Raw genomic sequence first — 27,628 nt, 5'->3', positions numbered from 1 at the left:
GGCCGTGCCTCGCTCCCAGCTGCAAAACCATCTCCTGTCATAAAGAGACCAGAGTTTCACTTTTCCTCTGGATAGAGGCAATAAGCTAACACAGATGGCCACCCCTCTGCCAAGTGCACCAGGATGCACTGTGCGTGACACTCGATGCTGTCCAGTCCTCTTACTTGAGGAGGGGTTGTCATTTAATTTGAGAGCATGTGTGGAATGGGCTGCATCAGCCTGGCTGCGTAAGGGGGGAGGTGTCTTCCTGTGTGTGCAATCTGGCCCGGCGGGCAGACCATGCAGGATGGCTGGAAGACTTCTGCGATGGTCTAGATTCCCAGTTACAGGGTCAAGCAATGGTCAGGAGTCGACTGCCATGGAGAACAGAGGGAGGGACGACCTGTTTACAAACGTACCCGTTTCTGAGTCGATGAACATGGGTGGCACCGGCAGTGCACCGCCCATCCCCACACGGGCTCAGGCGAGACGCAGGCAGCCCCTGAGGGCATTGTCCGGACCAGGGGCCACCTTGTGGGTGTCTGTCCACACAAGCTGGCTGTTCTGAGAAGTCTCGGACAACTTCCCATTCCCAATTCAGAAACAAAACAGAAGAAAAAAAACCACTATCTTAAATCCCAAGGAAACCGCACTTCCTAGAAAGACTCCTTTGCTGATGACTGTTTCCGTGGAACTGCTCTGGGCATTACAAATACCTCATCTAGCACAGTGCCTGGCACTCAGTAGGTGCTCAGTAAATGTGTGGCATATGCGAAGCAAAAGGGAGAAGTGGGGGGCCAGGGAGCCAAAGGCAAACCTCACCTACTTCACAAAGGTGCTGTGGGCTCCGGGGGTCCTGGCTTGGGAAGCTGAAGTTCCTGGCCCTCCTGCCTGTCGTCCTCCTAACGGGAATTAGACTCTGGAGATTCCTGACAAGGCGCCAGCTTGGAGAACTCCCTGCAAATACACTTGGTATCACTCGCTGGTACAGACGCCCACACAACATGGCCTTTGTGTTTCGCGGGGTAATAAGATAAAATATTGGGGTGGGGGAAGCATTGGTATAAGTTAGAATTTTACAAATATGGACCATGGTTTATCATTCTTAGAAGATTTCCGTGAGAAGACCATCAGATAACAGAAGGTAGAATTGAAACCCCAAGAGTTATGCCATAGGGTTTTAGTGTCCCCAGACTTCATTCTTCAGGGAGTTCTGTGCGTGAGAAGCCAGCACATGGAGAAACGTTGAAACCTAGCTACGCACCATCCCCCCTGCCTGCCATTTACCTTAGCTGCTGGAAGAAAGCCCGGTGTCCCCCACGTGGAGGGCATACCGGCAGGACCCACTGAACCTCCGACAGCTTCATATGGAGGCCCCGGCTCATGGGAGCCTTGGCCTTCTGGTCGATTTCCCTCTTTCCCGTAGTTTTCTAGTTCTCGGCAGCCCAGCCCCCCACTTATTGGCTGTTGCTAGGATGGGCATGGCTGGCTCCCATCACCCCCGGCTTGCCCTTCTCTCTCTTGCCTCCTGATCTTGCCCCTCAACCCATTTTCTCTCCTCCATCATCTTTTCATCCTGGCCCTCTGCAAAGGGTCCGGGAAACGCTCATTGTTGGGCAGCAGGATTCTGGTGATTCCATGCGGATTGTGATGTCAGCCCTGGGTGGTGCCCAGAGGAGGGGAGAGAGAGAAGAAGGGAGTGAGGACAGATCGGGGACGCCGCGGGAAGCTGGTCTGAGACCAGCCCCGGGTTCAGGAGAGAGCCTGGTCAATTCCCCGTGTTAGACACCCTCGCTGTTGTACATATCTTTTATTCCAAGTATTTAGTAGGGTAAAATGTTCCATTTGTGTGTGCAATTATGGTAAAACCCCTCCCCAGCAGACAGACAGACTCTGCAGGAAGGAAAAGACCATTTCTGTTTAAGCATCTAGCACAGTGCCTGGCACTCAGTAGGTGCTCAGTAAATGTGTTTAAATGAATGATTACATACCATATCATGGGCTGTGATGGCTGGTTGCAAAAATATATCCATAGTAGTAGAAACAATAAAAATAAGCTAAAATGAAAATATACTCACCCTAATAAAAATAAACTGGGCATGGACTGGTGTTAAAAATATCGGTGCCCTCGTCATGATTGAAGGGGGAAGGATGACCCAAAGCATGAACTCGCTGATGCCACAAGCCATTTCTGAGCGCCTCACTGTGTGCAAGGTACAGTGGGAGGTAACCGATTAAGAGACGCCTCTGTCGCCCAGCCAGTGTGGCTCAGTGGTTGAGCATCGACCCATGAACCAAGAGGTTGCTGGTCCGTCAATTCCCGCTTGGGGCACGTGCCAGGGTTGCGGGCTCGATCCCCACTCGGGGGCGTGCAGGAGGCAGCCGATCAATGACTCTCTCATCATTGATGTTTCTATCTCTCCCTCTCCCTTCCTCTCTCTGAAATCAATAAAAAGAAGCTTTTTTTTTTTTTTAAAGAGAGAGAGAGAGGTGCCTCTGTCCTCAAAGGGGTCAAGGCCCAGTAGACAGACAGTGTCCCCAGCAAGAGAGAACATGGGCAGGCCGTTCACAACGGGACGCCCCGGGGTGGCAGAAGGGTTTGGCAAACGGGGCGGATGGAGAACACGCTGAGATGAGACAGTCATGCGATGTTCCTTTTTCGTTCGTTTGTTTTAAATGCGTAACGCTTTATTTCTCTGTGTTACAAGCACTGAGCTCTGCTAACGGGGAGTCCTGGGGGGGGAACACGGCAGGGCTGGAGGCCCGCGGCCGGGTCTGAGCAGGCCCCCGGCGTCTGCTCAGGCGCGGGCAGGGGCCCCGGCCTCAGTCCAGGCTCCGCCAGGGCGCCATGCACTGGTGCCTGCAGTTGTAGAAGCAGCACTTCTTGTCCCTCCGGCAGCCTCTGTCGCGCCAGCACGAAGGCAGCATCGTGAAGGGGCAGTGAAGCGAGAACTCGGGGCAGTACCCGGGCTTGTCCACGGCCTGCGCGGGTCTGCACTGCGCCCTGCGGAGGCAGAGGAGGAGGAGGGCGGCCGCCAGCAGGGCCGGGCCGCTCGGCTTCATCCCGCGGGAGGGCGTCCACGCGGCGCTCCTGGTCACAGAGGAGAAGGGGCCGTGGGGCGCCTCTGCGAAACCCGAGACCCCAGGGCTCCCCGAGCAGGAAAGGGCCATGTCCGCGATCCTGTGCCGGTCCTGCCTGCCGCTAACCCGTGCCAGGCGCTGTCCCGGCGCCCGGCCGTGATGATTCGCGTTTTAGAAAAAAGCGACTGGCTGGGAGAGACCTCGCGGCGCAGTTCTAGATGGGAACACAGTGAAAGCCTCAGGCAGCTTTGCCCGTTAACAGTTCCGGGCAAAAAGAAAACCCTGGGGCAGGTGGGAGGCGGAGCCGAACCCACGAATGCACATGTATCGTCCCTTTCCACCTCCAGACGTCTTATTAAATTTCTGGGAGGCTTCAGAACTTAAAAGCTCTCAACGGAAGGGGCATCTTTCATGGAAAAGGTACTTAATGAAATTTGGATGGTGAGTGCAAAGGGAAGAAGTGATTGAAGAAATAATAACAGAGCAAGCTGTAAGCTGGGGCGTGCAGAGGGGCTGCAGCCCCTTCCTGTGTGTGTGTGTGTGTGTGTGTGTGTGGAGTGGGGGGGGGACGACTGTTTCTCCTACTGAGGAAAAAGAAAGGCAAACAGAACTTCCCGGAAAAACACACCTCCCCCAAGAAAAAGTCCACCTATGAGAAAGGCCGAGTCTGAAGGCAGAACAGACGGAAGGGGGTGAGATGACACGCAGGCGGCAGGGGTGGGAGAGGAGACGGCGTCTGCACGGGACGCTCTGAGAATCGGCTAGACTCTCCCCCATCAGCGTGTGAGTCTGGGGCACGTTGGGCAAGGAGATACGTATACAGACCTAGACGTAGGAGAGGAAACTGGCTTATCCGTGAGCCACTGTTTCCTAGCTGATTTTCTGCAAACTAGACGCATGAAGCGCTTTGATAACATTTTTTCAAAGATAAATCAAAATCTAGACCAATGCTCACTTCTCCCCGCTACAAAAATGCGCTCCCTCCACGAAGACCACATGTTAAATCCAGTCCTTTGTCAAACCCAATGACAACAAGAAATAAGCAAAATACGGTTTCAGGTAGCAGGGCCGGGATCATCTAGAACTCTGGGAATTGCGGCTCTTATTAGAAATGCCTCCGTCGAAACACAGGGCGGCCAAGAGGTGGGCGACTTCAACCACACGCCGCTCTGAGCACAACAGGAAGGGTGACCCGGGCTCAGTGGAACAAACTGTGCCACCGTCCCGACAAGCAGGACTGACGGAGGAGTTTGGGGGAACATTTTGGAGCTCGCCTGTCTCTCCAGAAGCCTAGGCCTTTTGCCCCGAATGAATCCAGGGGAGGGAGGGGCGTGTGGGCGTGTTGGTGAGGGTGTGTTTCTTTGGGCCTCTGCAGTCCACAGCCAGACCCTTCTATCGAAAGCCAGACCCCTCCGTGAGCCCCTTCCACAAACATCCCTCATGTCCATGAGGAATTAACCGTTGGCTTCTCTATACTAATGAGCCCACGTGTACCTCCCCCGTGGCGCGTCTCACGAAGCGCGGCCACCGTGTCACGGTACGTACTCCACTGGCTGGTGAACCCCTGAAGGGGAAGACCAACCGCGGCACGCTCCTCCCTGAACCCTGGGGCCTAACACATGCGACATTAGGAGAGAGACGGGGCAGAGAGACCGAGGCAGAGGCAGAGGGGGATTCTGGGTCTGTCTTCTCCCTGTTTTACTCCCACTTCGTGTTTGGTTTTCTCGTCACTAAGCATTTTTGGAATTTATGAGCCTACCTTGTAAGGATAACAGTATAAAAAAGACCAAATACTTTGACAGAAGAGATTTTGATTGGAAACCCACCGATATGCCCTTGCCCACCTCCCTGTGCCATACGCTCTCCCTGTGTGACCGTGTCCCCCTTCAGGGACACGGCTCCCCTGCTGACCCCCACACAGGTCAGGATTTCCAGGCCCGACCGAGCCCCTCAGCCCCAGACCACACAGCCAGCTCCCTGCGGGACACCTCCACTGGCTGGTCCACGGGCACTTCAGACTCAACTCCTGTCCCGTCTCCAGCACCCCCACCACCCATGACTATGCTCTCGTGGGCTGCAGACCTCATGTGGCATCACCTGTGCCACGCCCTTCTAAGCCACCCCCTCTACTACCTGTAGGATGAAGCCCAAGGTCCTTGGGAAGGTGGACAAGACCCCTGGCCATCAGCACCCAGCTTCCTCCATCTCCCACGCGCTCCAGCTCCCCACAGGCACCGTGCTTTCCGACCTCCACGCCTGCCTAACCGAGGCCTCTTTCAAGACTCTACATGACACTCGCCTTCTCTGGGAGGCACTTTTCTGAAGCTGCGTCTAAACCTCCCACCCCAAGATTCGTCACAAACCCCGCAGAGCCTCAGGGTAAACAGCAAGCCCTTCATATCTAGGACCGAACGGACTCACCACGTACCAGGAGGAACAAAACAGGGCTCGGAGAAGGTAGCTAACTTGTCCAGTGACACACTTGTTCTAAGTGGCAGAGCTGTGACCAGAACTTGGGACTCCTAAGTAGACAGTAACGATTTTCTGTAACTTCACCCTCGAAGTGGAAACTTCTCGCTCGCCTGTTCTCTCTGTGGCTTCCTGTCTTGTCACTTGATGACCTCGGTGAAGGGCCCGGGACAGGGCCCTCAGTAGAGGCCAGTCTTCCTTCCCTGCCTGCCTCACTTTACACCAGAGCCACTGGCCAGAGGCTGGGCTGGGAACCTGGGCTGCAGCCCTGCCCTCCTGCCCCCCTCCACCGCCCCTCGGTCTGGAGAAGGGGGGCTAGGCCATGGGAAGCAGCCTCAGGCGGCCTCGGCTGACCCTGCGCTCCTACCAGAGGAGAGGGGCTCACTCACCCGCACTTTCTGTCCCTTCTCGCCTCCATGGACACGGCTCCCTCAGTCCAGGCTCAACGGCCACTAACTGTCTGCTGGTCAGCGTTCCTGGCCTCTGATTGGGCCCCGTCCCTGCCAATCCGCCAGAAACAGAATTTCTGCTCCTCACTGAGTCCCAGGCCAGGCCTCCCTCAGCGGCCTAATTCATTCATTTAACAGGAGTCTCCGGGTTCACCTCAAGGCAGAACCTCGCTCTGGCGGCACTGCATGGGGCCTCATGAGCCCCCCAAGACCCCCTCGGTCCCCACTCTCTTCCAGAGGCGCTCTCAGACTGTGAGCTCGAGAGCAAAGACTAAGTGTTGTTACTTTGTTCTACATCCCATAGCTTAGGACAGGCCACAGAGGGACAGATAAGTGTCCAGGCTTTATCACTTTGTCCCTGGACCTTCCCCAAAGTCCTTTCTTGAACCTCTCCACGCCCAGACTTAGCAGCCCACATCTGTTCTCCACAAGCAAGGATCTCAGGTTTAAGGTGTGTGGGGTACAGCAAGTTGTATGGTGTCACTGAAGCTAGAAGTCCAGCTCCAGGGCCGGGCGCGTGCCTTAGGAGAGAGGAACTGGAGATACAGGCTGGGACCACCCTCAGGGGCTCCAGCAGATACGCATCCCAAACAATGGGGGCTCAGATAGGCAGATCCGTGAGGAGAGTCTAGAAGCTGGAGCAGGCACGAGGGGTGGGTGTAACCCTCTAGCTACTGAACTTGGGGTCTAGGGAGGTCCCAAAAGACAGTGTCCATAGGCTAAGCAGAGATCAAAGCACTGAGCACAGTCACAGGGATGATCCAAAGGGCCTGGCTAAGGCCTGGGGACCCGGCACAGGGCAGTGAGACTGACGCCGGAGGAGCCCATGGGTACAGGAGGAAGAGGCAGGATCTGCTAAAGGCACTGAGGGGCTGCAGGCAGCTGCCTGAATCTTATCAGATATATGTGACCACACACAGTGAGGCAACAACGTCCTGGATACTGAAATGAACCTCTCCTGTTGGCACTAGGGAGCCACCGAATGTTCTTTAATCAGGAGGCAACAAGTCATACCCATGCCCAGGGCAGTGGGCAGATCGCACCAAGGGAAGATTAGAAACTAAACATCACATTCCTAGCTCCATCTGGGGCTAATCAAACCTCGAGGAAAATGCGACAGGCCAACTTGGCAGCATCAGCTGAACGGCGGGGCCTGGTTTGGAGCCTACGTCTGCCCAAGACCATAAACAAATGGTTTGTCAAAGAGTCCTTTCTCTCATCTTGAAATGCACAAAGAGAATTAGGATAGTCAGAGCAACTTCACTCACGTTAATGTTTGCAGACCACACATTTCGAATCCATCCAGGGTCCCTCATTATTGGAATCTGAAAAACAAAAAACGTTAGAGATTAATGAATGAAAATGTCCTGGAATTAGAGAGTGGTGATGGTCGCACAGCCTTGTGAACACACTAAACCCCACTTCGTGGAGTCCAGTTACCATGTCCATTTCGGCCCCGCGGGATATCACAGCGTGCGGCAAAAAGTCACGCACATCGCACGTCGGATACAGATGTTCAAACCGTCCAACTCAGTTCCTCAGGGGCCACAGCACAGGCACCCACCCGCCAGCACCGCTGGGAACAACAGATGCAGATTTCACAGGAGTTAGGCTGGGAAGGGTGTCAGCAGTTTAAATTCACAACGCGCCCGGCCGGGCGTGGCTCCGCAGTTGAGCGTTTTCCGCTTCCGAGCACATTCAGGACCAGCAACTAGCATTTGTACGGTGCACTATTCTTTTACACAGCAGTATCTCTTCCGACTCTGACATGAGCTCCATGAGGTAAATATTTTGTTGTTAGCCTTTCTTTACAGATGAGAAGACTGAGCTTTTTGTTGTTGTTTGTTTTTAAGATGAGAAGATTGAAGTTTAGAAAGACTTCAGTGACACGGCCCCCCTGCTGACCCCCACACAGGTCAGGATTTCCAGGCCAGACTTGGCCCCTCAGCTCCAGAGCACACATCCAGCCACCTGCTGGACCCCTCTGCTTGGATGGCCCACGGGCTCGTCACACTCAACCAGGCCAACAGGCTCTGTCTAACCTGGGTCCCCTGGGGGCTCCCTGGAATAGTATAGAAGTGGAAAGAGGACCTGTAGTCAGGGGAATTGGCTCTAGGCCCTGGGTATAAGACTTAGCAATGCTTGGTCTTGGGTAGCTCACTTCATGTCTTAGAAACTCCTTTTCTCCGATTACGAAATGAAGTGACTAAAACTTCCTCCACCTTTACCGCCAGCTGGGCAGGTGGGGTGCTGCTGATGCCTCAGCCCGCTGACCCATCTCCAAGCTCACGGGTGATGCTGGGCCAGCTGGATAAGCAAGGATAATCGGCCTATTTTAAGGTCGGTGGTGAGTAATCTTAATTCCATCGCAATCTTAATTCTTTTTTGCCACACAATGAAAAAATTCACGGGTTCCAAGGATTAGGACATGGACATCTTGGGGGGCCCCTTTTCTGCCTGCCATAGCTCCCTAGTGGGATCGCTCACGTCTCCTTGTGCCATGCTGCGGTACATTCTCCATGCCGCAGTCAAGGTCGTCTTTTTGAAACACAATCTGGTCATGTCACCCCATGATTAAAACCATTCAAGTAAATATATAAAATGTATATGAGTTTTAAGCTCTCCTTACCTTGGTGGACAAATGTCCCACCCACCTGTCCAGTCTCACCTCCTACTGTTCCCTGTGACCCCTCTGACCGAGTCACCCTGGCCTTTCACCCCCTCCTATTCAACTTACTCCATCCAGCCACAGGCCTTTGCACATGCCATTCCCTCTGCCCGAGACACATTTCAGCTGGCTTGCTGCTACTCGTGCCCAGACCACAGCAAGTGCACCTCCTCAGAGAAGCTGTCCCTGGCCTCTTCAACTTGATCACATCACACTTGTAGCCTCTCATAGCACCCTTATGGCTCCTTCAGAGCACTTAGCACAATTTGCAAAGTTGCATTTGTTTGTGTAACTATCCAGATAACGACACCTCTCACTGTGTTCCCTGCAGTGTCCAGCACATGGTAGACAGCCCATAAACACTTGTTCAATGGACAAGTGAAAGTATAATTTTGTCAACATGCAGGTAAGGACATGAGCTCAGAAGGTCTAGGGATTGGTCAAGGTCAAGCAGCTAGCAAGTGGCGGAGGGTGAGCTGGGATTTAACCGAGGTTTGACTGACCTCTAAGCCACGGCATCACTCCATGTGGGTCAGGCTGCTGTATGGAAGGGGGGCCATGGACGGCCTTACTTCTGTACTTTTCCTAAGGGAAAGACGAAGGTGGAGTTGGGCCCTGCAGCTACCTGAGATGGGACATCCAGGATGGACCCCCCCCCCCCCCGTAAAGAAGCAACCCCCAGTGCAGGCTCTTCCCAAGGCCTTGTATTTCATTGGCAGCTACTGGGAAAGCGGACACTCCTGGCTCTGCCTCAGTTGCCACTGCTTCAGGCCCAGAGGACACCCACTGGTGTGCCGAATAGGGAAGGTTTAAGCTTCTCATGGGCTCCCCAAGTGACCCTGCCTCCTGCTTGCAGGGGCCTGTGAGTGTTACAAACGTCTTCTTTCATGACAGTCATTTACATGTCTTATCACACCTGAATAAAACAAGTCTTGGGTACACTTAAAACACACAGCATCCTGAAGCCACCAGAGCAGGGGACACCGTGGTAAAATCATGACATTGATATACACCAGGCAAAGGGAATGCAAAATAATTAAGGAACAGTTTCAATACAGCCCCCACCAAACAGATACCAACCAGCCCAAAAGGACACGTCAGCCCTGGATACACCAAGAGTAAAACAATACCTTCATCTGTAAAGCAGGGATAAGATTATAGTGCTATTGTTAGGATTAAATGTGAATGAATTTAAAACACTAAGCACAGAAACCAACACATAGCATGCATTCAGTAAATGCTGTATTTTATTATTTATTACTATTATTACCACCATCGCTACACATCACTCATTCTTATTTTGAGTCCACTCTGAGTGCTGCCTGGGCCAGGTGCTGGGGACAGGCCTGAGCGCTGCTGTAACTCAGAGAGAGACCGTGAGCACTGGCGTAGTCAAACCCAGCCATCCACTAATTAAACATCTGCTATCTGTCCTGCCCTGTGCTGAGCATTGAGTCCGTCACTGGGGCAATCGGGAAGATGACACGATCCCGAGAGTTATTCATAGTCCGGCAAGAAAAACAGGTGCAGAAATGAATCTCTATAGTCCAGCCCTATGTGTGCTACCTGGAGGCATGGACAGCCCAGGGGGAGGAAAATCTCCTGGGTCCGGGAAGACATCGCAGAAGAGCTGGGCATTGATGATCAAGTAGGAGTTCACCAGCCAACAAGGGCGGACGTGCCACAGAAGACGAGACGCGTGCTTCAAGGAGGCACGAGTAATCTTGGCATTTTCGTAAGCCAGTGAGGAGGCGAGAGTACAGCGAGCGTGGGACGCAGAGCGAGAGAGAAAGAGCTCTGCGGGTCAGGAAGGGGAGCGCAGACTAAGACGGAAAGCACCGGGTGCCCCGAGGCGGCTTGTCCGGGGGAGTGACACTCATGCAAGGCTGCGCCTGCGGAGGAGCCCTCTGGAAGCCAGGGAGCACCGTGGCTCTCGGGAGGGGCCGTCTTAGCCAGCACTGAGCGAGTCCCAGCCCGTGCTGGGGCCGTGCTGGTCACTCACACACGTGTCTCCTGAAGCCTCGCTGCCTCCAGTGAGTTAGTTACATCAGGTCACGTGCTGTGGAGGTGGCCAAGGTGAGACTCTACCCAGGTCTGTCCAACCCCAAAGCCTTCGCTCTTTTCTCTGTGATTTGCCTACTGAGAGGCAGGGAGGAGGCGCTGAGGTTGCTGCAACAGCCCACGAGGCGGGCACAAGGGGTGGCAGTGGGCCAACGGGCAGAGAGAGCACAACGGGACAGAGGTCAGGATGGCAGAGGCCACGACGGCCACACAAACCAGGAGGCTGGCAGCCTTGACACTCAGCCTACCACAGTGCCCCGGGCATCGTGCACCTCGCCAAGGCTGGGCAAGCGCTGGAGGCGGGGCAGACTCTCAGGGCTACACTCGTACACGCTGAACCCTTGGCTGCAGCGACAGTGAACTAGAGACACCACGTGCCCAGCACCCTACTCACACCTGATTCGCGGTCACCGTTGGAAGCTGCACTTGGAGGGATTTCAACCTGTGGACCGAGGCTGACCGATGGCCACTGCGCATCTTCCTCAGTGTGGAATAATAATGTACACCTACTATGGGCCAGGCACATAGTCAGTCCCTACCCTTCTTCTCTAAGCATTGTGGGTAATGCCATACTGGTTTTTTGTCGGAGAAGCTGAATTTCAGAAAGCGTGAGTGATTGTCACAAGGCCGTGCAGGCTCTTTCCACTCTGAATGGCACTGCCCCCCTTGTCCAGCTGGCCGCCTCCGACTCACCCTCCACCGATGCTCCCAAGTTTGCAGACACAGCATTGGGCAATTTAAAAGCCCAACTTTTAGCCCTAGTTGGTGTAGCTCAGTGGTTACAGCATCGGCCTGTGCACCAAAGGGTCTCGGGTTTGATTCCTGGCCCTGGTCAGGCAGTGTATGAGAGCCAACCAATCTCTCCCCTTCCATTCTCTCTAAAAAAAATCAATGAAAAAAAATATCCTCAGGTGATGATTTTTAAAAAGCCCAGCTTTTGAAAATCAGGCCCTGATCCATGAACTCAGAAGTAGGTGGGTTTCACCAGCCAGAACATGAAGAAACTGCAGCCTTTGAGGACATTAGGCCCACGTGACCTTGTTCTTGCATTTCTCAGAAGAGGCGGGTGGCACGGGAGCCAGTCACAGCAGCCCTGGTTCCCGGGAGGACTTTTAAATAAAGAACTCAGAAAATGCCCTTTGGCCTTAGGTACATCCAGTTCCTTCTACGAAAGCTGCTCTCCTAAGATAGCGGCCGTGAAGCTGGGCCCTGGCCAGGCTGCAGAGCCAGGGGCAGGCAAGACGGGTGGCAGCCAAGGAATCAGGACACTGCAGGACACGATGTGCCCCATCCTCTGGGCTCCCTCCAGTGCCCCACAGGCTGAGCCAGCAGAGATGACACACTCCCCTGGGGATTTGGGACCCGCAGGGAGGGGCACTGGAGGGCAAGATTGTCCCTTGATTGAGAGAAAATGACAGTAGAGTCAGCACTGAGCATAGTGACACTGTCTGGCCACCACTGGCTCACTCACATCCCCAGATAGGACCGTAAGCGAAGCTGGAATCTGGGCTGGGAAATGCGCCAAAGCTGAGGAAGGCATGACAAGCTGGGCCTGTCCTCTCCTTCCCCTGAGATTGCCACAGGGACCTGGGGGTGGGGCCTGTTCCTCCCTGAAGGGAGGGGAGGAGTGAGACGGGAGGTGGGCAGGGACGCACCAAGCCCAGGCTCTGCCAGTGCCCATAGCCAGCAAGGCTGACAGATTAGGTGTGAGACAGTTGTTCTGCCACAAAGACAGCCAACCGAGCCCTCTTCCACTCCCCGCTCCGTGGGCCGTGACCTTTCCTTGTCCCGGCCAGGCAGAGCCACTGCCAATGGCAGGAGAGGAAGGATCCAGCGAGCCATCAAGGTACAGCAAACCCTGGGCATCCTCGTGCTGGGAGGCAGGCCGAATTCCCGAGGCCTGATACACCCAGGCCCGCAGGCTTCCAGCTTTCAGGCCAAAGCCAGGAGAGGCAGGAGCCAACGCTGACTCCTGGTTTAGCCCAGCGTGGCCAGGGGGCCTCCTTCCTGTCCCCCTGCATCTAGCCCCAGGCCACCAGGGTACAGCTCCAGCCGGGAAAACAGATAGGCTCAGGGCTGCTGCAAATGCATGAGCTGAGCCAGGCTTCTGGAATGGGTGGTTCTTTCCAGAAGCAACCAGGAGGCGGTCCCTGGAGCACACAGGGCTATCAGTCAGCCCGGGGCTCTGGGATAGGGCCTGAGCGTCTGCATTTCTGATTCGCTCCCAGGCGATGCTGACACAGCTGCTAGTCTGCGGACCACACTGTGAACAGCACAGTGCTCTAGATTCAGACCAGATCAGGCTGTGGACCAGACCATTCAGTGGAGTGCCTGGACCACATTTAGATCCTTCTAGAATCTCTAGATCAGTGTGTCCCAAAGCTGGCTGCACAGCAGAGGTACATTGGCAACTTGTTCAATGTGCCCATGGCTCAGTGCCAGAAACTTAATTCCATAGAGATACGATCTGGGATTCTATAGTATTTTTTAAAAATTTTTAAAAAGCCCAGCCAGTGTGGCTCAGTTGGTTGAGCATCATCTTATGCACCAAGACATCTCTGATTCGATTCCCCGTCAGGGCACATGCCCAGGTTTCGGGTTCGATCCCCAATAGGGGGCTTGCAGGAGGCAGCTGATAGATGTTTCTCTCATCAGTGTTTCTATCTCTCTCTCCCTCTCCCTTCCCCTCTCTGAAATCAATAAAAACATATTTTAAAAATTAATAATAATAATAAAAAGTTGCTCAGGAATTCTGGTGCAGAGTCCTTTCCAAAGACAACTGCCCCCTGACCTAGCGGAGACCCCAGGCCCAGCCCTGTACCTTTTCTATTTCTGACTCTCTACCTCCACCCACCATGTTATCTTGTCCGTCACAATGACCTCAAAGCTTCCTTCCACTTACAGCCGGACAGAAGTACGGAGAAAGCCTCTGGAGTGAGATTTGAAGGACAGGAGGAAGGCTGGCCCCTGGCCCAGAATAAGATTGCTCCCCAACTTTAGCTGGTCTGGGTGCCATTAATCTCTCAGCTGCAATACAAGCCCCAGATCTCAGGGGCAGGGCCAGAATCCTAGTGACCTCTATCTCAGGGCTCCACAAAGGGAAGGTAGTGTAGCCTCTGTAACAACAATGGTAAGATTGAAGTGAAAACTTTGAGCTAGGGATTGCCCTTTCTTTTATTTTTATCCAAGGAAAACATCTTGGGAAGCGCAATTTAAATGTTTTGCATCCTGTGGTTTCTCCTTTTGGATGCACCGCTACAGGAGAGCACCGTGTACCTCGGGGGAGAAGGGGGATGGGCATGTGGGAGAGGGAAGGGGCTGGAGGTTCGGCAGAGCACTTGGCGGCTTCCAGGGCCGTTTGCTAAGCTCTTCACCGACACTGCTGCTCAGCATCTGCACCCACGTGCGTCTCGGATCAGCGGACAGTCCACTCACGTTATACATGCCCAGGCCCCACTCCAAGCTGCTGGGTCTAAGTCTCTAGCAGCGGCACCCAGGGACTTCTCACACTCCCGGGTGGTTCTGGCGTTTGGGATGCACCGTGTTACCTCGTGGAACCCTTGAGGCAGCCCATTTGACAAGGGAGGTCACTCATGTGAACTCGCACAGGGCCAGAGCCAAAGCGCGGAGAAAATGGGACCTAACTTTCCACTGGCGTTTTCACAGGGAGTGAAAGTGTTCAGAACCCTGGGGGGAGTAACGACGATTTGCTCTGACTGTGCCAGCATTTCCCAGGACACACAGTAAGACAGGTTCCATTAGGGTGTGGTCACTGCGTGGACTTGACCCTGAAGCCCCCAAGTGGGCTGTTCTTAGTGTTGGGAAGCCAGGGACATGAGCAACCTATAAGAAAGTGGCAGGCACAGGAATTTAGAAGGAACATCTTCAACGAAGTAAACCCATTCATTTCTCATAGAATAATTAGGTTCTCAGATGAGAGGAATTTCAGACACACGTACACATGCACAGGCATGAACATGAGCGACAAAGGCATGGTACCTAACGGTTTCAACAAGATGTCCGATAAAATCTTTCCGGATGCCCTGAAGGAGCGGCTGGAAAACATGAGTTGGAAAATATCTACAGCTAGTTAGACTAACAACACACTTGGACGATGATTTCATACCACTGGCTCTAGTCTGCCTCTTTCCTTCTGAGACATTTTTTCAATATTGGGTTGAAATAGAAAGTATGTTTGTGACTTATGGTCAGATTTTCAGATGTAACAAAATCAATACAGTAGATAACAACAGAACTACAGGAGCAGAGGACTCTGACAGGTCTAAAGAGAGTGGAATGACATTTAAGACAGATACACGAAGCCTCAAAAAGTGAATTGCGTAACCCCTAGTAGGGTCATGAATGCTGTCTGCATATTTTGTATTATTTGGAAACTTCGTAACTGATTCTGATGTTCAGGACTAAGAGCAACTCTTAGGACTCCCACAGGGCCAGCTTTGAGGACAACACCCGATCAGATGACCAGCCCCAAGGCCCCTTCCAATCCAGCAGGAAGGATCCCAAATATCATCAAGCCTTCTTTCATTCAAAAAGTTTACAAGGGCGGGACCCATCAGGAACAGTGTCTCTCCCGTTACTCCCTACCCGGCCCCACCATCACCCTAAGAAGAGGCGTTGAGTACCGGGATCAGTTGGAAATGACCATCATCCACGTGAGACGGTCCCAGCTGGGGAACCAGATCTCTCCCCCTAAGCATCAGGGCTCAGCAGACACACACAGGCTGGGAGAAGCGGTTCCCAGGAGAGTTCGAGTTCATTCCTACAAATGCGCTGCCAAGAAAAACAGGAAGGCAGTCGAGTGCAGAGAGCGTGGTCTTTCGGAGCAGGAGGACTGCGCCAGAATTACGGTTCCACTACCAGTCACAAGCCCTCAGGCCAGTGGAGGAATCTCCCTCAGCTCCTCTGTGTGTAACTGAGGCCAATAATCAGCTCACACAGTTCCTATGAGAGCTGATGAGACTAACAGGGAAAATGCCTTCTGCAGCACCTGACACATAGAAAGCACTCAGTAAACAACAGAAATGATCATAAACCCTGACACTGATCATTTTTGAAAGCGCTTTGAATTGTCCATAAACTGGGAATAACTCCCGTGTTTGCAAAATACCACTACACAAGACGGCTGCGCGGCGTTCAGCGTGTAAGACGGGTCTTTCTCTTTCCAGCTGTGGCCTCTCACCCACTGGGCATTTCTAATGGATAAAACCCAGAAACTGGATCCCGTCTTGCTTCACCATGAACTGTGAAGTGCCTATCAGATGGCTATTAATAAGCTCAGTTTCTGCCCAGGTCAAATCAGGGAAGACACAACTAGCCAAGTCCCCTTTTCATTCATTTGGACCAACTTTGAAGTTCAAATAACTTTGTCCTTAGAATAAGAGAATGTCAGCAAATCTCTCTTAACTGTGGACTGAAATGTTTTATGTGTTAATTCATTTTTCAATTTTCCTCCACTTGCCCAAGGGTTGCCTTGTCCTGAGTCCCAGGGGAACAGCGCCCTCTAGGGGATGTTTCTGAGCCGGGACACTGGGGCCAAATGAAGGCAGTTAAAGGCTCGCTGCCCCTTTATGTGGTAAAGGAGGACCTGGGAGGGCCTGCAGGATGCCACAGGGTGTGGAAACAGGGTCCTCCCAGCCATGGCCAAACAGAAAGACTCAGTCCACCAACCAGAGGCCAAAATGCACACCTTCCAAGGCAGTGCCCTCCCCAAATACTCCCACGACTTCCTCTCACTTAGAGTCAAGGCCGATGCCCTGGGATGCTGGGCCAGCCCACCCCTCCCTTGCTCTCTGACACGGTCTACTCACCCCCTTGTCTGTCCTGATGCTCACCTCCCTCGAGACCCACCGAACCCATTGGCTCAGTGCCTCTGAAGAAAGGTCACACATGAAGGAGAGAACAGAACCGAGAGAAGGAAGGTGAGGCTGGCTTTTGAGAGGCCTTGAATGCCAAGCTAAATGTCTGGATGAAGACTACCCTCAGAATTCTGCCCTATGTTAGGAGACAAAGGGATCTGGATTTGTGCATCTCCTCCTCCCAATGCTAAGGCCAGTGGTCCACATGGAAATGAACTGATTTCTCCCCCCCGTTGTATTTACAGACCAGCAGTACCAACAGGCTGTCTTTCTCAGGTTTAATGCTATTACTAATAATAGCTACCGTTCACCCAGTACCTGCGAGTATTACATTATTAGGTATTGTAAGCCCTATTTTATAAATGAGAAGGCTAAGGCTCCCAGAAATCAAAGCTTGTAAGTGGCAAACCTGGGGCTTGAGCCCAGGCCCGAAGCTTCTGCCCCCACCCCCCTCACTCTGGGGCATACACATTTGGCCCAGTGTGTTTGCTTTCTGTCATCGACTGGATGCCTGACCAAGATGAATGTCACCATGCATGCCCAGCTCAGGAGAAATAAAATCCCAAGCGGCCGAGGAACAAACCCTGCAGACTTAGCTCAGGGGAACAGCCTGCCCTCACAAAGTCACCTTTCCCTCAGGCTCAGCCTCAGCCTCAAAGGCTCCAGCCTCGGGGGCTGTTTATTGAAACCCTACTCTTCCCCAAGTCTGGGCTCCAAGGCCGGGCTCCAATGCCAGCTTCTCAGAGGCGCCTCCCCTGGCCCGGCCAGTCGGAATTCCCCCGTGAACTTGGCAGCGGGCAGGGGGCAGGTCCACCCACTCACATCCTGCCTTGACCTCCCCCTCTCTGCACACCCCACGGGGCTCTGCACACACTCAGGACCAGGAGGTCAAGCCCACAGGCTCTTGGAATGGCTGTGGCCAGTGTCACAGGTGGACGGTGCCAAAGTAACAGGTGCCGCTAAGGGCGCACAGTGCGGCCAGCTGCCCTTTCCCTGCGCCAGGGTGAAAGTGCCCACGATGGCCTTCTCAAAAGTAGCCAGCCCAGCCCGGCTCCTGGCCACGGCAGCTGCAGCCTTCTCCTAAGCTTTCCCGAATTGCAATCAGTCCATCTGGGCGTCTGCCTCAGTTTCCTGCTCCATGTTCCCATTCTGCTTTGCCAAAGACCCCTGTGGGCCAGCCCACCCTCGGTCCTCAAGGACTAGTCCGGAGGCCGGCTCTCCCACTCGAGCAGGCGGTTAAGCTGCCAGTGTCCCTGCTGTGCAGCCACCCTCAGCACAACTGGTCAGGTCCTTCCAGACGTGGGCACAAGCCTGAACCAAGCCCAAGTTCCAGGCCCCTTTGGACCTTGTGCCCGGGCTGGGTGAACACCCTGAAGGGGCCAGCGCTGCAGCTCCAGTCACTGCCTCCCAGCACCCTCCCTGCCACGGAGGCCTGCCTCCCCCAGGGGAGAAAGTCACCGTGTCACACAGCGGGGTATCCACGCCCCAGTGGGATAGGATAGCACAGGGCCATTGAAGGTTTTAACCTGGGGCTTTGGATCAAGCACACGCGCAGTGGGGGGTTGGGAGAGTTCTAGAATAAAAGGGGACCTGAAATCCTTTCTGTGGCTCAGTGACAGCGAACCTTCAGGGAAAAGAAGCTGACCCCACCTTGCAAGTTCCCAGGCACCACGGAGGAGGGATGATCAGAATTACTATCTTATTTACACTCTGCTGTATATTCTAGATCTATAATGAACATGCTTTTATAACCAGGAAAAATAATAATAAAAAAATTTGAGCAAAGAACAGATATTGCCAGAGCTTCCTCGGATTACAGCGTCTGGCAGGTGCCAAGGGTGACTACCGGGGCTAGGCTGGCTCCGGAGGACCCCCTTCCTGTCTCCACCTTCCACCAGCCCTCTGAGCTGCTGGGGGCAAGAACTAACTTCAGAGCCTCAGTTTCCTCAGCCATCAAATGGGAATGACGATGTCTGCCCGGGTTGTACAAGAGAGATACTGCTCATACTATGACCCGAGCAGCGGGGCTGCGGAGACTATCCGTCATGCTAGGGGGTGTGGGGGGCTTTATGGGAGTTCAGTGTTGCCCATTTGGGGGAAGCAGGTGCACTTTTGGGCCAGCACAGGGCTGCTCCATGTCAGGGCCATTCCAGGGATGGAAACAAGACACAGCCATCCCCAATCCCAACCAACCACAAAACCAATCTTTCATCAGAGTGTGGGGGCCCTTGGTCTCACATCGCTCCTGGGGGAGGTCCCAATCCTGTCCTCAGCCCAGGTAACTTCTGCAAGCATTGTCCCTCAGCAGTATTCACCCAAAGGGCCAAGTGGTGCATGGTGGCAGAGGAGGGAGCAGACCCTGGGCCCCTTTCTTCCTCGGGCTCCCCCACTGCATTTCAGCCTGAGCACCAGCAGCAAGCTGCCCCGAGAATGATCGCGACTGAAGTGACAGGGACCACCAGCCAGGAGGCTCCGTCTGCCCCACGCATGCCACACTCCTCGCTCCATCTCCCTGGGATGCAGAAAGCCCCGGGCTCTCTCTGCACCGGGGCACTCAAACGGCCGGAACCCTGGCAAGCCAGCCCAGACTTGTGCTGGTGAGGACCAGAGGTGGGCGGTCACAGGTGACCCAGGTGCCACCTGGGGTGGGTTTCACCCATTACGCTCACTGCAGATGTGGCCCTGGGGATGCTGGCTGCCTCCTCACTGCCACCACCAAGCTCCAGGAGAGCAAGGCCCGAGTTCCAGCCCAGGCCCCTCGCTCAGGGCCCACTTCCACTTGGTCTTATCCACATGAACATCCTCTACTCCTGCTTTGGGATTTTTAGTGAAAATAACTGCTTTCAAACATTCTCTCCCCACCCACCAAAAAGTTGTGGCGTCTAGGATGAGACCTACGAAGGCAGGACGGGACAGCACTCACGTCACTCTCAGACACGGTGGTTTAGTGGCTGCGTGGGGGGAGTCTCTTCCACGCTCGGAGCCCCTCCTCCACCCCCACGCACAGACAACGAGAGGGCCCAGCACAGTGCCCGGGGAGCAGGGAGCCCGCAAAACACCCCGTGTTCCCGTCTCAAGGATCAAAGCCATCATTATTTATCTTCTATCCAAAGTAAAGAAAAAAGTCTTTAGTTCTTGAATCAGTTCTAAAACCTCTATAAATGCAGCCTCCGTAACAGGAGCAGCCGGTCCCACCACCTATTTGAAGAAGTGCGAATGCACAAATCCTAAACGACACCCTCTCCGCGCTAGTGATCCCGCGGGTCCCATCGGCACCCCTCTGCGGCAGCGGGCAGCTTGCAGAGGCCGCACAGCCCTTACCCATGACCACGGTGAATCCGGGTGGCTCTTGTCCGGGGGCGACTCCCAGGTGGAGCCGCAGCGGTGGCCCTGCTCCTCCATGGCCGGGCCTCGGGATGCTGGCACCGCCTCTCCACGGCCACCAAGCTCCCGGAGGAAGACGCCGCTGCTCAGTGGCCCGTTTCCCCCTCTGGGAGCGGGGAGGGTGGGCCCTCGACGCTGCAGGGACAGGCGGCTTCCCTTTACACCCCAGGAGCCCGGCCAAGTCACAAGGCTCAGGAAGAGAGCGCAGTGTTGAGTTGCAGTCCTCTCCCACCTGGGGCCGCGCTGACAAACAACTCGGAGACACCTCCAGGCCCTAAAGGGTGCAGGGTCCCGCGGGCGCCGGTGTCTGTGGACTTGGTGCGAGAAGGCAGGCGGGGCATGACCCCTGCTGGTCGGCAGCCACACTCCACCCCTGTCCTCACCAGCCCTCGGGGTACTGAGTGAGACTCAGAGAATGACTGACTTCCCCAAGGCCACACAGCTCGAAAGGGCAGGAGGGGAGAGGGAGAGACTACCTTGTGTGCTGGGGCAGGAAACCTCACAACGGGCTCTGGGGAACCCTTTCTCTCTGCGACTCTGAGCTGCCTTCCATCCCTCGGGAAGTCGGGAAAGCTCGGGTCAGTGGGCCACCGTCGTCACCTCCATCACACTCGGCAGCATCAGTCGTCACTAGAGCTCTCGGGTTTTGAACGCCTCCCACGCACCAGGAGCTAAGCAGTTAAGCTGCGGGCTGGCATCTGACTTGCACAGCAAGGCTATAAGGTTGCAGGTCAAAAATAGGAGCCTGAGGAACTGGCCTCAGGTCTCAAAGTGGGAAGCGACCACGCAGGGCCGGGCTGAGTTCAGAAGCAGTGCTGGCCACCCAGCTCCCGTCCTGCCAGGAGCTGGGACCCCCGGAGATGAGCCGGGCTGTAGAGGGTCCCGCAGCCAGTGGGGTTGGGAGGGCGGTGCAGGCTGAGGGCAGAGAGCGAGCGGCAAGAGTGGGTGCAGAGGCTTTGATCCAGTTTGGCAGGGGCAGAGTGGGGGACGCCATGCAATCTCACCCAGAGGCAGGGCAGTACCTGGAGCACATGGCAGGGTCAGGAAGGGGCTTTAGAATATTGAAATCTGAGCCTGGCCAGTGTGGCTCAGTTGGTTGAGGGTCGTCCCATGCACCAGAAGGTCGCTGTTTAGATTCCTGGTCGGGGCACATGCCTGAGCTGCAGGCTCGATCCCCAGTAGGGAGCAAGCAGGAGGCAGCCATCCATCTTTCTCTATCACTGATGTTCCTAGCTCTCTCTCCCTTCCTCTCTCTGAAATTAATAAAAACATATTTTTTAAAAAAGAATATTGGAATCAGAGCATGTGCGCGGGTGAAGTTGAGGCCCGTGGAAGAAAGAGGGTCAGAGAGAGGACAGTTGGAGGCAAATGTGTAGCCGACTGATAGGTCAGACTCCCTGACAGCTCTTACCCCTGAGACCACTCCCAACTCGAGTCCCTGCAAACTGTGGCTCTGTGACTGCCTCCTGAAGTCCTCCAACTCTACCCGTTGGCGCTTTGGAGCACCGTCTGGTTCTCCAAATCCCTCCCCAGCCAGGCCTTCTCTGGTTTCACTGCAGGTGCCTCCTCCGAGGGGGCCCTGACCACAGATCCGCCCAGGGTGGCATGAGAGAGAAGTGCAAGAATACAAGAGAGGTGCCAGCCTGTCCCAGCTCATGCAATGGCTCTGCCTGCCCTCCCTTTACAGGTTCAGGGAGCAGTGGCTTCCCCAGGTGCTGCATCTGGTGAGAAGCAGAGAGGTGCTTGATCCTGGGCTCCGTCCCCAGGTCACCATGCCGCAGTCCTGACCACAGAGGTGCCCTGCCTTCCTCACCCTGGAAAAGTGCAGCGTGCCCAGGAGGGACCACTGTGCACAGCCTCGCAGCTGGCTGCCTCTGCCCCACCCCCTGGAATATTTCCCCGAATGCCCCGAAACGTCCTGAGGTGGCAGAGAGGACATTACAGCACTTGGAGACACTTCTGCTGAGCTGGGTCACCACCTCTGCTACTATTTCTAATTCATCTCGTCAGGATATTTTAAGAACCTCATGACCGTGAGTGGTTGTACCTGGCCGCGTTTAGCATTTAGCCAGAAATCGGATGGAAGCACAGTTCGTGCACAGGGGTAGGTGCTCTGATCACAGCAGACCCCGAGCAGTCGCCTGCAGCCTGTGAGGCGGACAGAGGCATGGTGCCCAGTGCCCTGCCGTGGTTTCACAGCCCTGATGGCCGAGTGTGATGGAGACAGGGAGGTCGGGCTGCCCACAACCTGCTGCTACGCAGGGCTGCTGAGAGCCAGCCCTGGCTTGGCTGGGACACCTCCAGATGGGGTGTGAGGGATGACAGGGCTCCCAGAAGCTCGGCGCAGTGATGGTAAATCCCAGAATCCGAGCCACGCGGATCTGGGCTCTCGGTCTGACGCTGACCTTCAGTAGCTGTTCTGACTCAGGGCAAGTCACTCAGCCTCTAAGAGCCCTGGTTTCCTTATCTGGGGAACACGGATAAAAATAGTCTCTCTCTCACGGGGCTACTGTGGGGACACTTGAGGCCACGCGCCGAGAGTCCTTGGCACGCTGCCTGGAACGTATCAGATCTTCGCAAAGCGGGGGCAGCTATGAATCCTCACAGTAACTTTGAGGCGGCCTTTATAGCTCCATTTTACAGACAGAGAAACTGAGCCTGTTTTACTTTGGCTTCCCATCAGCTACAGACTCTCCAGCTTCTCCTGCAGTAACCTCCTGAGGAGTCCATCTCTGCCCCACAGGACCGCGGCCAGGGTCAAGCAGAACTTCCCCCGAAACGCTTCCACTGTGTGTCCCGGGCTGGGAAGGACCCGCGGGGTGTCCCTTCCCCCAGGCTGCCAGCGCAGAGTGTGGGAGTCACCTGCGAACCCCCAAGAGCATTTGGGGTTTGCCCTTTCTAAACCTTAGTTCACCCTACGACCTCCCCCCAGAATGCCTTTCCCCTCCCCTCCTCCTTTTCAGATTTGCCCACTTTCTAGGCCCAGGTCAGACCTCCTCCTTCCACGGGGCCTTCCCTGCTCTCTCCACCCTGTAATGACTGTTTGAGCCTTTGACCTTTCAGGGACAGGATGTGGTTGGGACCGACACTTCTAATTCCTTCCATGTGCCAAGTGCTTTTCTTACGCATACCCTCTAGTTCTCAAGGTTAGGTGGCACTTCCCGGAAGAGGGAACACCTGGCTCAGAGGCCCTCGCTGTCCCCTCCCCTTGGCCGGCACAGGGCGTGCTGGGGAGTTACCCGACTTCATGTCTCATAATCCCAACCGCCTCAGGGGCCCTCAGGACGGATCCAGGCCTTACCCTTGGTTCCAACAGTACCTCACACAGAGGGGAGGACAGCGTGGGGGAAAGTCACATCAGGTGTTTTTTCTAATTAATAAACTAGTGGCTTTTTTAGAGCAGTTCAGGTTTACAGAAAAATTGAGCTGAAAGCACAGAGTTCCATGTGTCCCTGTTCCCATACAGACAACCTTCCCCACTATCAACCTTCCCCCACCAGCGCGGCCCGTTTGTTACAACTGATCACACATCATTCCACCCAAAGCCCATAGTTTACAGCGAGGTTCACGCCTGGTGCTGTACATTCTACGGTTCTGACAACTGTCCAATGACATGTGTCCATCATGAGAGTATCATACAGAGTAGTTCCACTGCCCCAAAATCCTCTGGGCTCCCTTGTCACCTATCTTCCCCCCCATGTCTTTTCATGGCCTTGATAGCTCATTTCTTTTTAGCATGGAGCAATATTCCATTGTCTGGATGGACCACAGCTTATTTATCCATTCGTCTGCTGAAGGACATCTTGGCGGCCTTCAAGTTTGGGGAATTACAAACAAATCTGCTACAGACATGCGCGTGCAGGTTTTTGTGTGGACGTAAGTTTTCAGTTCCTTGGGGTAAATACCAAGGAGCGCGGTTGCTGGGCCCTGTGATAAGAGTATGTTCAGTTCTGTAAGAAGCCACCAAGCTGTCTTCCAAAGCGGCTGGACCGTGTTTCACTCCCACCAGTGACGCGAGTTCCTGCTGCTCCACATCCTCGCAGCATTTGGTGTTGTCAGTGTTCCAGATTTTGGCCATTCTAACAGGTGTGTACCAACATCCCATTGTTGTTTTAACTTGCGTTTCCCTGACGCCATGTGATGAGGAGCATCTTTTCATATGCTTATTTGCCATCAGCGTATCTTCTTTGGTGAAGTGTCTATTAAGGTCTTTGGACCCTTTTTTAAAATTGGACTGTTGGTTTTCTTGTTGGGCTTTCAGAGTTCTGTGTATGTTTTTGATAACGGTCCTTTATTACACACACACATTAGGTCAGTCCAGGTCCCAGCAGAAAGCAGATGGGACGCTTCCTCCCACTGTCCCATTAGGATGGCATTCTCAAAGGCCTGGGAAAGTGTGATATCACGAGGATGCACCTGCCAGTGCAAAGGACTTCTGTGAGGATATCAGCGTGGCATTGAAACAGCCCTCACGGAAAACAGTAACAGCTGCAAAATGCTGGCGTGCTGGCAAGTCCTGGACTATTGTCTCTGGGCCTGCCCAGGGTAGCATAGCCCACGGTGCATGCCATGCCACAGGTCCCGCCATGCCACAGGTCCTGAGCTCCCACACATTCACTCCTTTATTCTTTGCAGAGACTCTGCAATGTAGACATTAGTTCATAAATGCAGAAATGGGTTGAGAGAGGTTTAAAAAACGTGCCCAAGGTCACACAGCTAGTAAGTGGCAGTGTTCAGCCCAGCTCATGTCTATCAGGTCCCAGAGGAAGCCACTTTCCAGCCAACACGCGCCTCTCTGGGTGGAACTGAGCTGAGCAATGCGAACGCGGCAACAGGCTCAGGCTCGTGGTCTTGCATTTGCTCAGGGGCACCCTTGGGGAGGTGCGTGTCCCCCCATCCTGGGAGTTCTCTCTCAGAGGGGGCGTTTGCTAACCCGGAGCTCGCCCAGTCTCCAGGCACTGAGAGGGAGGGAGCACCGGCTGCATAGGGGGGTTGCTTGGAGACCCGGACTCCAGGCTGGCTGTGGGCATGCGCCTCGGGGCACCCTCTCCGTTTGCTCCCCTGGCGCCGGGGTTCAGGAAGCGATGCGCTGTCCACGCCCCTGGTGCTGAAGCCACAGGCCGCGCACGTTCAGCCCGGCTCCCTCCACCTGGCTGCTGCTCCCCTAAAGCCGTTGTCCCGTGTGGCAGGCTCCTTTGTACACCTGCAGCTGCAGTTTCCTCCACTTCCAATTCTGCTTTTTCTCTTTCAGCGATTCTCCCATGTTAATATACCCCTCCCTGTTGGCTTTCGTCTTATTTCCTTTCCAAAACTGTCTCTTCTGCCATGCCATTCGATTTTTCAGCAGGGAGCCCCTGGACATCACTGGCCGCACAACCTCCTCTCAGAATGATGTAATTAATACCCACCGAAGAAACAATCAACGCACGGTAAGTTTTATTTATAAGGCTCGAACAAACAGGAATATTGGGGGGTTTTCCCCAAGTTTAAATTAACTAATAAAATGGGGTGAGCAGCACAAAGCTGCCTATTTACAAAAGACAAATAAAACTAAAGTAAGTTTTTATTCCAGAATAGGAATAATGACGTACAAAGGGATGATTTTATAAACATTGACCTAAGTCTTTTATACGCATGGACTTTTTCCTTAGGGGAGGAAAGACGGGCATTCATTCTTTGGCATCAGCTTTTAAAATAATTTCATGTTATCCATGAGAGTGCTTATAAGTGTCTAAGGTGGATACATAAAAATGCATTCTGGTGATTCTTTTTTTAAGTATCATTAAATTCTCCTTCGGTTACAGGCCACTCTGAAAGCAGTGTGGTGTGGGGAAAACGGACTCTGGGGTCCAGAATCCAGCAGCGGGACCCGGACTTTTGCTCCTTTCCAGCTCTGTCATCTTGGTGACGTGCACTCATTGCATCTCCACCTTCTCATCTTTCAAGTGGGAAAATAATTCCACCCACACCAGCTGTGGGAAAGATTCATCAAGATCGCAACTGTGAAAGCATGTGGCCCAGTGCCTGGCCTGTAGGTAGTGCTTTGAGATGCTGGTTTAAAAAACATTCTGGCCCTGGCCTGGGAGGCTCAGCTGGTTGGACCTCATCCCGTCCACTGAAAGGTTGTCGGTTTGATTCCTGGTCAGGGCATGTGCCCAGGTCGGCTCAGTCCCTAGGAGGGGGCATGCAAGAGGCAGCCAATCAATGTTCCACTCTCACATCAATGTTTCTCTCTCCCTCTCCCTTCCTCTCTCTCTAAAATCAATTTTTAAAATATTTTAAAAGAAGTCTGGCAGGCAAGTGAAATTGTATCATGGAATCCCTGCCATCATCTCTGTCTGTCCCTTTTCCTCTCTGGCCAGCATTCCTAAGAAAAGACAAGCTAGCCCTGGCCTGTGTGGCTGTTGGTTGGGCATCCGCCAGTGCCCAAAAGGTCACCCAGTTAGATTCCCGGTCAGGGCACATTCCCGGGTTTTGGCTCAATCCCCAGTAGGGGCCATGCAGGAGGCAGCCAACTGATCAATGTTTCTCTCTCACATTGATCTTTCTTTCCCCTTCCTTCTCTCTCTAAAATCAAGAAAAACATTTTAAAAAGACGACAAGCTATGTAAAGAACTGAAAACCGAGCTTCAATAAATTATGGTGAGAAGTCCACTTCTTATCAAGCTGTTTACACATCACTTTGGTTGTTTTTATTGTTGTTTCAAGGAAGCCATCTGGTCCCCTTTCCTTTGTAAGGCAAATTCTGTTTCTTAAGGTCAAGCTCTGTAACCAAATTCCTTTCCTGAAATCCTTTTGGTTTTAAAGAAAGTTTCTTCTCACTTTTGCCCTTTCAAGAGGTAGGGTATTTACCCTAAACTATTCTAATGGAATCATATCTGTTCTGAAGTAAAACAATTTGTTCTACTTTATTCAAGCTGATACCTCTGGGCTCTTTTTAAAAAGCACCCTTCTAGGCAATTACATAATTTTTATTCCGTGACCCACTTTGTTTTTTCTTCATCGCCAGCCTTTATGATTAAAATGTTCTTTTGGACTACTGCTTTGTAGTAGACGATACGGAAACCTACACCGCTCAAGTCGTATCCATCGCCTGAGATATTGGCACCTCTAAGATGACCCAAGAGATTCAGAACTAAGAGAAAAGTGAAGTGCGTCCATGGAAGCATATGGATGGCATGACAGTCAGCAAAACTTTGTTCTTTGTGAAATGGACTTGGACATAGCCCAGGGCAATGCGGCCGGCCCAGGACTCGGGAGGCTGGGTCTGAGTTCCTGCTCGCCACCCGCTGACCCGTCCCTCTCCGTAAGTCTCCGTCACCTCTGGGGCCTGGGTCCCTGGCGCGCAAAATGAGGGGCTTGCACAAGACAGTCTCTGGGCCCCGTTTCAGTTCAAACACACCGTGGTTCTAATTCTTCCTTTAGCCTCAACAGCATGAGGTTCTGACAGCTCCCCTCTTCTTGAAAAACCTGCTGGTGGGTCCTTCAGATGTGTCGTCCCGTCAGAAAAAAAAGCGGTCGGTCCTCCTTGGCGTTGGCGGTCTGGAACTCGTCGCGCAGTCGGAATTGCCACTCGTCTTCCAGCTCCAGGCGGACCACCGTCTGGCGGAGTGAGTTCCGGTCCTGGCAGATCACACACAAGGTGGCACCTGCACAACAGG

At 53.8% G+C, this 27,628-nt stretch overlaps 2 protein-coding genes across 11 annotated transcripts in view; both read right to left on the bottom strand.

Annotated features, from left to right (window-relative positions):
* Positions 1–20,622, bottom strand: part of LPIN1 (lipin 1) — a 74,491-nt gene extending 53,869 nt beyond the window's left edge. For 2 of the 8 annotated variants that reach the window (XM_081155984.1, XM_081155990.1), the window contains exons 1-2: positions 19,905–20,081; positions 7,247–7,303 (exon numbers count right to left, since the gene is read on the bottom strand). Coding sequence is in view for 4 of the 8 variants with exons in the window: in XM_081155992.1 (XP_081012118.1) it covers positions 7,247–7,303; positions 19,905–19,985 (138 nt within the window). In the remaining 4 variants the exon portion in view is untranslated. Of the gene's footprint in view, positions 1–7,246; positions 7,304–19,904 lie in introns of all 8 variants that reach the window. The other 6 variants (XM_081155985.1, XM_081155989.1, XM_081155991.1 and 3 more) reach the window with 6 other exon arrangements.
* Positions 20,623–25,386: 4,764 nt separating this feature from the next.
* The window catches only part of GREB1 (growth regulating estrogen receptor binding 1), an 88,561-nt gene continuing 86,319 nt past the window's right edge, over positions 25,387–27,628 (bottom strand). For all 3 annotated transcript variants that reach the window (XM_081156889.1, XM_081156890.1, XM_081156891.1), the window contains exon 33: positions 25,387–27,616. In XM_081156889.1, the coding sequence (XP_081013015.1) occupies positions 27,453–27,616 (164 nt within the window). In that variant the 3' untranslated portion in view covers positions 25,387–27,452. The remainder of the gene's footprint in view (positions 27,617–27,628) is intronic.

The sequence above is a fragment of the Miniopterus schreibersii genome, assembly GCF_964146895.1.
Source record: "Miniopterus schreibersii genome assembly, chromosome: 13".
Taxonomy (NCBI): domain Eukaryota; kingdom Metazoa; phylum Chordata; class Mammalia; order Chiroptera; family Miniopteridae; genus Miniopterus; species Miniopterus schreibersii.
This window is presented reverse-complemented; position numbering and strand designations above follow the sequence as displayed.